This window comes from Galeopterus variegatus, unplaced genomic scaffold, assembly GCF_000696425.1.
Source record: "Galeopterus variegatus unplaced genomic scaffold, G_variegatus-3.0.2 Scaffold2084, whole genome shotgun sequence".
Taxonomy (NCBI): domain Eukaryota; kingdom Metazoa; phylum Chordata; class Mammalia; order Dermoptera; family Cynocephalidae; genus Galeopterus; species Galeopterus variegatus.
Window position 1 is genome coordinate 110,891 of NW_007728195.1, and position 13,446 is coordinate 124,336.

Below are 13,446 nucleotides of genomic sequence, written 5' to 3' on the forward strand. Positions count from 1 at the left end.
ATTTCTTCAATAACTTATTTTGTATCTTATATATTTCTGCTTTTTTATGAGACTTTTTTCCTTCTTTCTTGCTTTCTTTGTATTGAGTTTATTTTTCTCTTTCATTTGCAATTAATTTGATGATAGTGAACACTAATTTTGACGCTAAATAAGTGAAATGTTATTCCCCACCACAAAAAAAGGATACTATTTTTCTTGTTAGTAAAAATTCTAATCAATTATTTGTCAATAAAATATTTGCATAAATTCTTTTCTGTCTTGCTGCATAAAGTATCTGCATAGTGTCTTTGATTCTGCCTGTTGTCCCCCAAAGCCTAAAATATTTACTATCTGATCCTTTTTAGGAAAAGCTTGATAGGTATACACTTCTTTTCTGTTCTACTAGTGGTCACTCTAGAAATTCAAATTGTGAATATAATTTAATGAACTCCAAACTTAATAAAATATTTTTACTTTCTTCCAGAACAATACAAGGAACTGTCTTGATTTTTCCTGTTTTCACAAAGTATACATTATACATTATTGTAATTGTTTTATATAGTCAATGTTGTTTAGATTTAGCCCCTTGCTTACCATGTGTTTTGCTGAGCTTTTTATTTTTTTGTAGCAGTTTTAGGATTACAGAAAAATGGAGTAGAAAGTACAAACAGTTCACATTACCCCCCCACACATGCACAATTTCTCCTCTTGTTAGCATCTTACCTTAGTGTGGCATGTGGCACATTTTTTACAATTATAAACTAATATTGACACATTATTATTAACCAAATTTTACATTAGGATTCCATCATTGGTTGTACAGTGCTATGAATTTTTACAAATGCATATTGTCATCTATTCACTATTATAGTAACATATAGAATAGTTTCACTGCCCTACAAATCCTCTGTGATTATCTCTTCTTACACCTTATACTCTGGGAATATTTCGTCTAGAAGTTCCTTTAGTGGGTATAAAGGAACCCAGTTGCTGTGAGCTGTTTTTACTCACAACCCTCTGACACTAAATTTGTGGGAATTTTTTTGTTTTGTTTTGTTTTTCCCACACCAACTAGTTCTCCAACTTTCCAGACACCAATTGGGTGTCCTATAATTCAATTCAATTCTGATACTAACTTCCCAGAGTTAGCACAGACCCCACAGATTAAGGTCTCAGTCCCACAAGGCTGCCCCTACTTCAGAGGCCAATGACAAGCATTGAGCGCCCAGAGTACCCACACTTCTGTCTGACTTGGCTACAAAGTCAAGGGTACCCACAACCACCTCCTCAGTTTTGATAATTTGCTAGAACAGCTGCTCACAGAACTCTGGGAAACACATTACTTACAATTCCAGCTTATTTCAAAAGAGTGTTATAAAGATCCAAATGAACAGCCAGATGAACAGGTACTTAGAACAAGGTGGGTCCAGAAGAGTCCCAAGCACAGGAGCGTCTGTCCCCACAGAGTTAGGACAGAGTTAGGATGTGTAAACCTCCTGTAATGTGGATGCACTCGCCAACCCAGAAGCTCTTCAAACTCTGTTGTTTAGGGGTTTTTATGAAGGTTTCATCACACAGGTGTGATTGATTATTAACTCAATCTCCAGCTCTTCTCCCCTCCCCAGAGGCTGGCAAGTGAGACCGAAAGTTCAATCAGGGTTTGGTCTTTCTGATGACCAGCCCCCATCCCATCCTGAAGAACCTGCCAAGAGTTGCCTCTTTAGAATGAAAGATGCTCCTGTTACTCATAAAATTCCAAGCGACTGTGCCAGGAGACAGGAATGAAGACTAAGTATCTATTTCTTATATCACAATATCACAGTTGCTATTAAACTCAGTTTTTGCTTATCTGAAAAATAAGTTTATTTTACCCTTACTCATTGAACATAGTTTTTATTTATTAAATTCTTGGTTGATTTTTTTTTTATTTCCTCTTAGCACATTCAAGATACTATTCCACATTTTCCTTGCTGACACTGTGGCCGTTAGTAAATTGATTGTCGATCTAATTTATTATTCTTTTATAGACAGTGTATCTTTTCTGTCCAGCTCCTTTGAAAACATTCTGTTTCAAAGTTACCACTCAGTGTGCTTATAAATGTTCAGCAGTAGCTCTCTAGGAAAATAAAACTGTCCATGTATGTATATGCATAAGTTTATTATAAGTGTTATTGACAAATAGTATGTACAACATACAATTTACAAATAAAAAAAAAAAAACACTTTCTTGTAAATTCCATAAAGCCATTTGATTCTTAGAGAATGCTGTCTTTGATTTTTGCTAAATTCTTGTATCCTTTGACCACCTATAGTTACAATTGACAAAAAAACGTAGTTTCAATATGAACATTGATTAATACAAGTCTACTTCAAAAAGTCTGTGGAAAAAATAGAATTACAAAACAAGGGCCGAGCCCGTGGCGCACTCGAGAGAGTGCGGCGCCGGGAGCGATATAGGGATGACCGGTGCGCTCACAGCGCTCACTAGCTGAGCGCGGTGCGGCCGGTCTCAAAAAGGACAAAAAAAAAAAAAGCAATACAAATCTTTCCCTGAACTTTCTGAAATACCCTCGTATTTTCATTTATTTTAACAAGTAACACAAAAGTAAAACAACAAAGGGGTATGTCTCATTCATTTGTTAATGACATGAGAAACTTCTTTGCTGAATCAGATAATAGTTTTTGAATATCAGAAGAATATTTTCCCAATTTGGGGGCTTGTTATAATGTAACAGCTACAGACATGACACACTTTTAAGTTTAATCTGTACTGTTAACATTCTCTTCGTTACTTTCTTGAATCTAGATAATCAACAATCAATCCCTTACTAGTAGAATTTGCTGATATCTGTATTGTAAATATTCCCTCAGTGGCTGATTTCAATTTACCAATGTGACATCACGGAATGCCCAGTCCAAAACAATGTGCACACCATGATATAGTGTTTCCATAATATAAATACAGTTGATATATATCACCTTAGGATAGGTAATAGTGAAATGTAGCAAAATAACTACAAAGCAATGAGTTTCGAGTATTTATTGACTTTGTTTTTAATATTTTATTTAACTGTACATTTATGTAATTTATTCTTTGATGTTTGTGGTTAACAACTGGCTCACAAAATTCCCAAAAATTTAACAATAAACTCTTTCAAGTCCATATAAGCCATGTGTAGAACTACTTTTGATTCATTGACCTGCCCGAATGTTAGGATTAGTGTCTTTCATCAACTCTGGAAATGTCTCAACCATTGTCTGTTCAAATATTGCCTTTTCAAAAGTTCTGTTCCATTTCCAGGAGGTCTTTTTAACTCACCTTGTCGTGTTTAATACTCTCTTTTCTCTTACTTATACTTTTGATACTTCCTCTTATTTGCTTAAGCATATTAAAAGCTTATTTTTTTTTGTCTTTGTTTTTTTCCTTTTTTTAATTTTTTGTGACCGGTAAGTGGATCGCAACCCTTGGCTTGGTGTCGTCCGCACTGCGCTCAGCCAGTGAGTGCACCGGCCATCCCTATGTAGGATCCGAACCCGCAGCGGGAGTGCCGCACTCTACCGAATGAGCCACCGGGTCGACCCTTAAAAACTTATTTTATATTCTCTATTTGGTAATTCCAATATTTGGAGTTTTTGCTGATACAATTTTACAGTTTGTTTCTTCAGGTTCTTGCTCAAGGTGGCTTCTTTCTTCATGTTTTATGATTTTCATCTGTGAACTCATATCAACTCATAACTTTAAAAAAATTTTAAGTGATGTGCATTTGGCCACAAATTTATGCGAAAACAGGCTTGTGGTTAGGTGTGCTCAGGGGAGACTCTCCCCCCACCCCACTACCCTTAAGCCCAGGGACAGGAATGCAGGCTAGAATTCTCGTAGTCTTGTTCTACAAGAAACGATTTTTTTCTAGTTCACCCAATGAAGGTGTCATTTTTTTAAAATAGAAGCTTTACTTAGGCGCTGAGTGAGAGAAAGAGAAAATAAAAGATGACTTCAAGGTTTCTAGGTCAGTATTTTGATTTGTCATAGATACCACTTACAAAAATCATGTTAAATATTTTCCGGAATGAACCCAAATGGAACCCATACTTAATTTGTTTCTAAATTCTGTCAAATTTTTTAAATGTGTTTACAGGCATGGAAAGAAGAACAAGATCGATTAGCAGAAGAGGAACGCTTAAGGGAAGAAAAGAAAGCAGAAAAGAAGAGTAAAGAAACTGGTAAAAAGAAGAGCAAGGATAAATTAGAGAAAGAAGATAGATCTGAGAAGAAAATATCTTCTTTCAGGGAGAAAACTAGAGAAGAACTAGTGAAGATTCCAGAAAACACAGAAGATCCCCTCCAGCAGCCAGAACTGGAGACAGTTTACGCGGTAAAATCAATTCTCTAAAAAGTCTCTTTGGACTATCTCTAATTGCTTTGAGAAAAGGTGGATTTGTGAAGCATAAGATTCCCTTGTCTTTACTACCATCACAGAAGGCCTTGCAGTTTCATTTGGTATCTATTACAAACCTGCATTCCACCATCTGATATCTAGAACCTTCTTTCTAGCCAATCACTAGGATAAGAACTCCTGCAGGCCAGTTTTTCTTGAGTGCCATGAAGCTAGGTTACTAAGGTCGGAAAAGACAGAAATCTGACACAAAGGCCTTCATTTAAATACATGGAAATAATTGACTGTGGCAGGTCAATGTGAACACAAAGGTTGGCTTTATTTGTCATGAATGGTAGGACTTGCTGAGTTCATTTGGTTGTCTCTCTGTAGGCACCCATATTTCTGGCCTGTATGCTTCTGTAAAACCCTCCCTTTGCCAATTCTCCCTCAAGTGGCTATTATGAGGAAAACCTAGTGGGGGAAAAAATGGAAAGAAATCTAACAACCCCTGTCCTTTGTAGCTACTATTCTAAACTAGTTGCTTGCAAGTTTTAACATGCATCAAAATTACCTGGAGCTCTATTACCAACACTTAGTAAAAAATGTCTTTACATATGACCTCCTAAAGTACAAAGTGTCAATACTTCTCAATATGTCAGTTCCCTTTAAACAGAAAATTAACAGTTAATGAATAAGGACTTGATTTCTTCTCTCACTGCCCTGACAATAGCACAATAAATTGATTTGGACCAGGTTAGAGGATGCCCCTTTAATATTATAGAAATTTTTTAATTCTTCTATGGTCATAACATCACAGAAGGTCCTAAAAATACTAGGGACACTGGCCTCTGAGTCAACAAAGTAGCAGACATATCATTAAGTAGAAAAAAGCTTATGGCAGCTTTAATTGGCTAACACTGGTAAGTTGATTTTTGTCAATTGCAGTTCTACACTAAAAGCATGTTTTCTCTTCTAGTTTCAAGGATACAATATGGGAGATGTACCCATCCAAATTTCAGGGACAAATTACTATCTGTATCCTTCTGATGGAGGGCAGATTGAAGTAGAAAAGACAACGTTTGAAAAAGGTACCTTTGAAAGCAGATGAAAAGCATGTTTTCTCTTCTAGTTTCGAGGATACAATATGGGAGATGTACCCATCCAAATTTCAGGGACAAATTACTATCTGTATCCTTCCGATGGAGGGCAGATTGAAGTAGAAAAGACAACGTTTGAAAAAGGTACCTTTGAAAGCAGATGGCTAAGGTCTTGAAAGATGTGAATGCATTTCAGATAATCATGGAGCCTTGTACTCCTGAGTGTGATAGGTGAGAGCATTGATGTGTCCACAGCAATTCATTTATATGCTGCGTTCAGTATTTTCAGACTGCACATTCTTCTATTGTAATTGACTCTGCGAGGCATAGGCCAGCTGAGAGTTTAGCTGGGACACACTAATATGATCATCCCACTTGTTATAACATTAAAATGCTTCCATACTATTGGTAAATAGTATAATAGTAACTGCAGTAAGCAAATATTAATTAATATTAGTTATAACATATATCGTTATCTCAGAAACCAAGCGCATACTGTGAGTTTATAGCATTTTTCTGGTTCGTGCTTTGGAACACAGAGCTTGGAGGCCTGGTGCTGATACTCAGTTATTTTAGCTGTTATTAAGATCTGTAGATCCACCCATATAGTCCAGCATATAAGTTTCAAATGGGTCATAGCAAATACAGTATTTTCATCTTAATTCCATTAATTTTTTGAGATGATAGCTAAATCAAAGTTGAAAAGAAAAAGCTGGATTAAAAAAAAAGAAAAAACAGAGGAAAAGAAAATGAGAGCACTAAAGAGAAAATAGGTTGTTGGGAAAATTCTTTTAACTACTACTACTACACTAATAGTAACAACAATTACTACTATAACCAACATATAATTTTTATAATTTGCAAACCCTTTCACATTAATTATCTCATATGAGAATTATAAAGTAGATTATAGGTATACATTGCCTCAGCCAATTTATTTTCTCTTTTGCAATTTGGTTTGAGGTGCAAATAAAAAGCTTGCAAATATCTCCTTGATTCACCTGCCATTTATTCCTGGGATTCTGCCATCACTTTATTCTTTAGGTATCCTTTTATAGGAATGTTGACATCTGTAAGTATTTTCATTTTCTAATTTAAATTCTATGATGCAGTCTTTAAACATCTTGTCAAGGAGCTTAATGAGGCACCCTAATCAGCCCAACCTCTATCCCACGGCTCTTCCTCAGGCCCAACTTTTATCAAAGTGAAAGTGAAAAAGGACAAGCACAATTTTATAATTCATTTAAAAGACCCTAAGAAAATTGTGAAAAAAGAGAAGAATGAAGAGGATTATTCTTCAGAAGATGAGAAAGAAGAGAGAGATGAGAAACAAAATCTTGCAACAGGTAAACAGCTGCATCTTTGTGAAAGTAGAGGTTAATAACTAAGGACTGTCCCAAACCCATCCACCCGACAGAAATATGCGTGTGTCTCTCGCACTTAGCACATGGAATTTTTCCAGATGGTAACTGACATATCCTGACATTCTGCTTATACACATTTTCTGTAATATAATTTGTATACACATTATATAGAGAGAGCTCACCTATAGTGGGCTTTTTACTTGGTTTTACTCCCTCTGGGCACGCAGTTCTTGATTCCAGTTTTCATAGAGAGTCTGTCCAGGCTGGCTACCTTTATGTAGCAGCATTGAGTTTGTGATGTCCATTCTGTCCTTACTTTTGATTTATACACTTGCACCAACTGCAGTCTCTAGGACTCAGGTCCTCATTAATTGATTCCTACAGGAGCCGTTTAGCTTCTCTCCAATATTTACTGCAAATGATGAGGTTTCTCCCTCTCCCTTCTCTATCACTTAGTTCTCTCTGTAGCATCAAATTTCTCAGGTTGCAAGCAAAAGGAAAAGGCATAGATTTGGCCATAAGTGTCATTACCTGCTTGAAGATGAGAGCTGCCCAAGTGGGTGAACATTGATTAAACACCATGAAACTTCCTGATAACACCATTTAACAGATGTTAAATAGGCAACACCACCTGGAGAGATTAATTTCTTCTTGTCTAAAGTGGCTTGGGTTATACCTGGAAAAGGAGAAAAGTTAATTAATAAAACACTTTTGACTCAAGTTAGTGACAAAGTCAATAACTAAATCTCACTTATAAGTTTAGTTACAGTGACATTTTCCAAACCCAAGATAAGAACACAATGTTTGACCAGTATAAATGTACCCAAGAACTTAGCACAGAAATTTTTAAATTACTTTTTTTGTTTTATATGAAATAAAAATGTATCGATTATTATGAAAAATTAGGAAATATAGAAATATTTTAAAAAGATAAAAGTTGTCTATAATTCTACCACCCCAGTGACAACCTCTGTTGATAGTGTATTTCTTTATCATCATGAGCATTTTTCTAATCAATTAAATATTTCTTGAAAACAAGATTTTTGAATGATTTAATATTTTATTTGTCTTTATATCATAATTTACTTAATCATTTCTGTGTTTTTACATTATTAGGTGATTTCCACCAAAATTAATACAATATGCTTATATTTATTTATTTATTTATATATGAATGCATATATACATTCATTTAATCATTTTCTTTTTTGCATAGTTTAATATACAATTTTTATTTTTATTTTTTATTGAAAGAATTGATTATACATATTTGTGGGGTATGGAATTGAATATCAGTACATGTGCACAATGTGTGATTGTCAAATCATGATAATTAGCATATTCATCAATACAAAATATAATCGTTCTTTGTGTCCATTTACCAATTTCTCGCTAACTCCCCTCCTTTTCCTCCTTTCCTACCACTAGTAACCACAGTTCTGAGCTCTTTTTCTGAAACTTCAATGTGTTATTGTGATTGCTGTTCCTTTCTTTCTTTCTTTTTTTACTCATTTATTTACTTTTTAGCTCCCACTTGTGAGTGAGGACATACGGTATCTCTTTTTCTGTGCCTGGCTTATTTCACTTAACATAATTGTCTCCAAGCTCATCCATGTTGCTGCAAATGGCAGAATTTCAGTTGTTTTTTTTTTTTTTTTATGGCTGAGTAGTATTCCATTATGTATATATACCACATTTTCTTTATCCAGCTGTCTGTTGATGGGCATTTAGGTTGATTCTGTATCTTGGCCATTGTAAATAGATAGAGCTTCGATAAACATGGGAGTGCAGGTATCCCCTTGACATGATTATTTCCATTCCAGTATTGCTGGATCATATGGTAGTTCTATCTGTAGCTGTCTGAGAAATCTCCATACTGTTTTCCATCATGGCTATACTAGTTTACAGTACCAACACTGTAGAAGGGTTTCCCTTTCTCAACATCCTTGCCAAGATTTTTAATTTTCTGTCTTTTTGATGATAGCCAGTCTTACAGAGGTGAGATAATGCCTCATTGTGGTTTCAATTTGCATTTCCCTGGTGATTAGTGATGTTGAGCATTTTTTCATGTACCTGTTGTCCATTTATATGTTTTCTTTTGAGAAATACCTATTCAGCTCCTTTGCCCATTTTTTAATCTGATTTTTCATTTTTTTTATTATTTTTTTTTTACTTTTAGGTTGTTTGAGTTCCTTGTATTTCTGGATATTAATTCCTTGTCAGATGTATAGTTTGCAAATATTTTCTCCCATTCTATAGGTTGTCTTTTCACTCTGTTGATTGTTTCCTTTGCTGTGCTTTTCAGTTTGATATAATCCTACTTGTTTATTTTTTCTTGCCTGTGCTTTTGAAGTCTTATTCATAGTCTTTGCCCAGTCCTACATCTTGAAGATTTTCCACTATTCTTTCCTCTAGGGGTTTTATAGTTTCAGATTTTATATTTAAGTCTTTAATACATTTTGAGTTGATTTTGGTTTATGGCAAGAGGTACAGGTCTTCTACACATGTATATCCAGTTTTCCCAGCACCATTTATTAAAGAGGCTATCCTTTTCTCAATGTATGTTCTTGGTCCCTTTGTCAAAGATCAGTTGGCTGTAAGTATATAGATCTATTTCTGGGTTCTCTATTTTGTTCCACTTGTCCATGTGTCTGTCTTTACACTAGTACCATGCTGTTTTGGTTACTACAGTTTTGTAGTATAATTTGAAATCAGATAGTATAATGCCTCTGACTTTTTTTATTTGCTCAGGATTGCTTTGGCTATTTGGGGTCTTTTGTTGTTGCATATGAATGTTGCAGTTGTTTTTTCTGTGAAGAATGTCATTAATATTTTGATGCAGATTGCATTGAATCTGTATGTAGATTGCTTTGTGTAGTATGGACATTTTCACAATAATAATTCTTCCAATCGATGAACATGGAATGTCTTTCCATCTTTCTGTGTGCTCTTTAGTTTCTTTCAACAGTGTTGTATAGTTATTGTAGAGCTCTTTCACCTCCCTGGTTAAATTTATACCAAGGTATTTTGGGGGTTTTTTGGTAACTATTGTAAACGGGCTTGCTTTCTTGATTTCTTTTTCTGCTAGTTCATTGTTGGTGTATAAAAATGCTACTGATTTTTGTATATTGATTTTGTTTCCTGCAACTTTACTAAATTCCTTTATCAGTTCTAAGAGTTTTTTGGTAGACTCTTTAGGCTTTTCTATATAGAGGATCATATCATCTGCAAACAGGGACAATTTGACTTCATCTTTTCCAATTTGGTTGCCCTTTATTTCTTTACCTTGCCTGATGGCTCTGGCTAGTACTTCCAATACTATTTTAAATATGAATCATAAGAGTGGGTATCCTTGTTTTATTCCTGATCTTAAAAGAAAAGCTTTCAGCTTTTCTCAGTTCAGGATGATGTAGGTAATGGGTTTGTCATATTATGGCTTTTCTTGTGTTGAGATAGTTTCCTTCCATACCTAATTTGTTGAGTGTCTTTCTCATGAAGTGATACTGAACTTCATCAAATGCTTGTTCTGCATCTATTGATATAATCATATGGTTTTTGTATTTGATTTTGTTGATATAATATATCACATTTGTTTATTTGCATATGTTGAACCATCTTTGAATCCCTGGGGTGAATCCCACTTTATCATGGTATGTAATCTTTTGATGTGCTGTTGTATTCTATTTGCTAATATTTTGTTAAGGATTTTTGTATCTATGTGCATCAAGAATATTGGCCTGTAGTTTTCTTTTTATGTTCTTTTTTCTGTAGTGTCTTTGTCTGATTTGGGTATTAGGGTGATGCTGTCCTCATAAAGGAATTCGGGAGAATGGCCTTTGTTTTAATTTTTTTGGAACATTTTGAAAATGACTGGTTTTAATTCTTAAAAGCCTTGGTAGAATTCAGCAGTGAAGCCATCCAGTCCTGGGCTTTTCTTTGTTGGAGACTGCTGCAATCTCATTTCTCCTTATTGGTCTGTTCAGGTTTTCTATTTCTTCTTGTTTCAGTCTCAGTAGTTTGTATGTGTCCAGAAATTTATCCATTCCCTCCAGGCTTTAAAATTTGTTGGTGTATAGTTGTTCGTAATAATCTCTAATGATTCACTGTATTTCTATGGTATCTGATGTAATGTCTCTTTTTTCATTTTGATTTTTGTTGTTTGGATCTTATCTCTTCTTTTTCTGAATAGCTTAGCTAATGGTTTGTCTAATTTGTTTATCTTCTCAAAAAAAACCTTTTGTTTCAGTGATTTCTTTTGTATAACTTTTTTGATACCTATTTCATTTAGTTCTGCTCTGATATTATTTCTTTCCATCTACTAATTTTGAGATTGGATGTTTCTCATTTTTCTACTTTTTGAGGTATAACATTAGGTGTTTATTTGAAATCTTTCTGTTCTTTTGAGGTAAGCATTTATTGCAATAAACTTCCCTCTTAGCACCACTTTTGCAGTATCCCACATATTTTAGTATAATGTGCCTTTATTTTCATTAGTTTCAAGAAGTTTTTTGATATCCTGTTTAAGTTTTAGCCCTAATATTCAACATTCTATTCTCATTGTCTTTGTTTTTTGCTGCTATAACTAAATACTACAGACTGGGTAATTTATAAAGAAAAGAAATTTATTTGACTCATGGTTCTAGATGCTGGGAAATCCAAGACTGAAGGGCCATATCTGGTAAGAACGTCCTTGCTCTATCATAACATGGTGACTGAATGTTCCCCCCAAATTCAATTAAAGCTTGAATTGTGTCCCCCGAGTTTTATGCATTAGAAACTTGGCCCCCACTGTGACTGTTAGGAGGGTGGTACATCTTATAGCGATTGAAAGGTGGGGCCTTGAAAAGGTGATTAGATTCTGAGAACCATGCCTAGTGAATGGATTAAAAATGGAGGTCATGGGCATGGTTCTGAAGGCTTTTAAAGAGGAACACATGAGAAGTTAGTTGTTTGTTTAGTATTATTTTTTGTCTTCAGATGAGACACATGATAGTATGCTCTTTCAATTTCTGGATATCTTAAATGATAAGGATCCTTAGATTGTCATCCTTTTCTCCTTATGATTCATAGTTGCTATTGCACTGTCTTGTAACTTCTGGAGTAGAAGTTTTGTTATTAATTTAATTTTTGCTCTTCTTCACTTGTTCCTTTTTCCCTTCGGCAATACCTAAAATTTGCATAAATTTATTCTCCAAATCTCTTATGTCTTCTTCATGACTTCCTTCTGTTTAAATGTTTGCTCTGGGTTTTGAGATACTTTTTTCACTTGATTTTCCAAGAAACTCTTTTGAATCTCAAAAGTGACCATCTTCCCCTTCTATTCATCTACTGGATACTGAACAGTTTGGTTGGGAAAGCATGTTTTTCAATTTCAGAAAGTGCATTTTAAAATATCCTTATGTGCTTTAAAAAAAATCAGAAAAAGAGAACAGACCTATAGTTACTACAGGTGGGAAGGGAGGAAGGGGAGGAGGACTAGGGAATAATTGGGTAAGGGACACAAAGAATAATTATGATTTGTAATGATGAACATGCTAATAATATTGATTTCATCATCACATACTGTACACAATACTCATAGTAAACTATACCCATAAATATGTATAATGAAAAATAAATATTTTTTAATTAAGCATTTATCTATCTCTTCCATAATTTATATTTTGCTGAGCATGTATTATTTTTTGTTTGTTTTCTGACTAATATTCCCCTCTGTCCATTTTGTTTCTTTACATGACTTGTTTTAAAGTACTTTCCCTCAAGTTTCTACCAATACACCCTCTTATTAATAGTGCATAAAGGTGCCTATTTCCCTGCACCCTGATCAACACTAAGCATATTTTTTTAAGTAGACTTTATTTTTTAGAGCAGTTTTAGGTTCACAGCAAAATTGAGTGGAAGGTACAGAGATTTTCCATATATTCCCTGCCCTTGCACAGGCATAGCCTCCCCTACTATCAACATCCCCCACCAGAGTGTCACATTTGTTACAGCTGAAGAACCTTTATTAACATGTTATCTGTTATCACCTAAGTCCTTAGTTTACATTAGGGTTCACTCTTAGTGTTGCACTTTCTATGGGTTTAGACCAATGTATAATAACATGTACCCACCATTATAGTATCATACAGAGTAGTTTCACTGCCCTAAAAATCCTCTGTGCTCTGCCTACTTGTCCCTCCCTTTCCCCAGCCCTTGGCAACCACTGATCTTTTTACCATCTCCATAGTTTTGCCTTTTTCAGAGTGTCATACAGTTGGAATCATACAGTATGTAGTCTTTTCAGACTGGCTTCTTTCACTTAGTAATATGCATTTCCATTTTTGATAGTTCATTTCCTTTTAGCACTGAATAATATTCCATTGTCTGGATGTACCACAATTTATTTTTCCATTCACTTACTGAAAGACATAGTAATTGCTTCCAAGTTTGGACAATTATGAATAAAGGTGCTGCAAACATCTTTGTGCAGGTTTTTATGTGGACATAATTTTCAACTCCTTTGGGTAAATATTGAAGACTAAGACTGTTGGATAATACACTAAGAGCATGTTAGTTTTGTAAGAATTCTTCAAAGTATCCTCCAAAGTGGCTTTATCATTTTGCATCCCCACCAACAATGAATGAGAG

The 13,446-nt window shown here is 34.7% G+C and overlaps 1 protein-coding gene across 1 annotated transcript in view; it reads left to right on the forward strand.

Annotated features, from left to right (window-relative positions):
- Positions 1-13,446, forward strand: part of SPAG17 (sperm associated antigen 17) — a 186,727-nt gene that overhangs the window by 97,765 nt on the left and 75,516 nt on the right. The window contains exons 18-20 of the mRNA XM_008580417.1: positions 4,116-4,352; positions 5,485-5,596; positions 6,640-6,798. Coding sequence (XP_008578639.1) covers positions 4,116-4,352; positions 5,485-5,596; positions 6,640-6,798 — 508 coding nt within the window. The remainder of the gene's footprint in view (positions 1-4,115; positions 4,353-5,484; positions 5,597-6,639; positions 6,799-13,446) is intronic.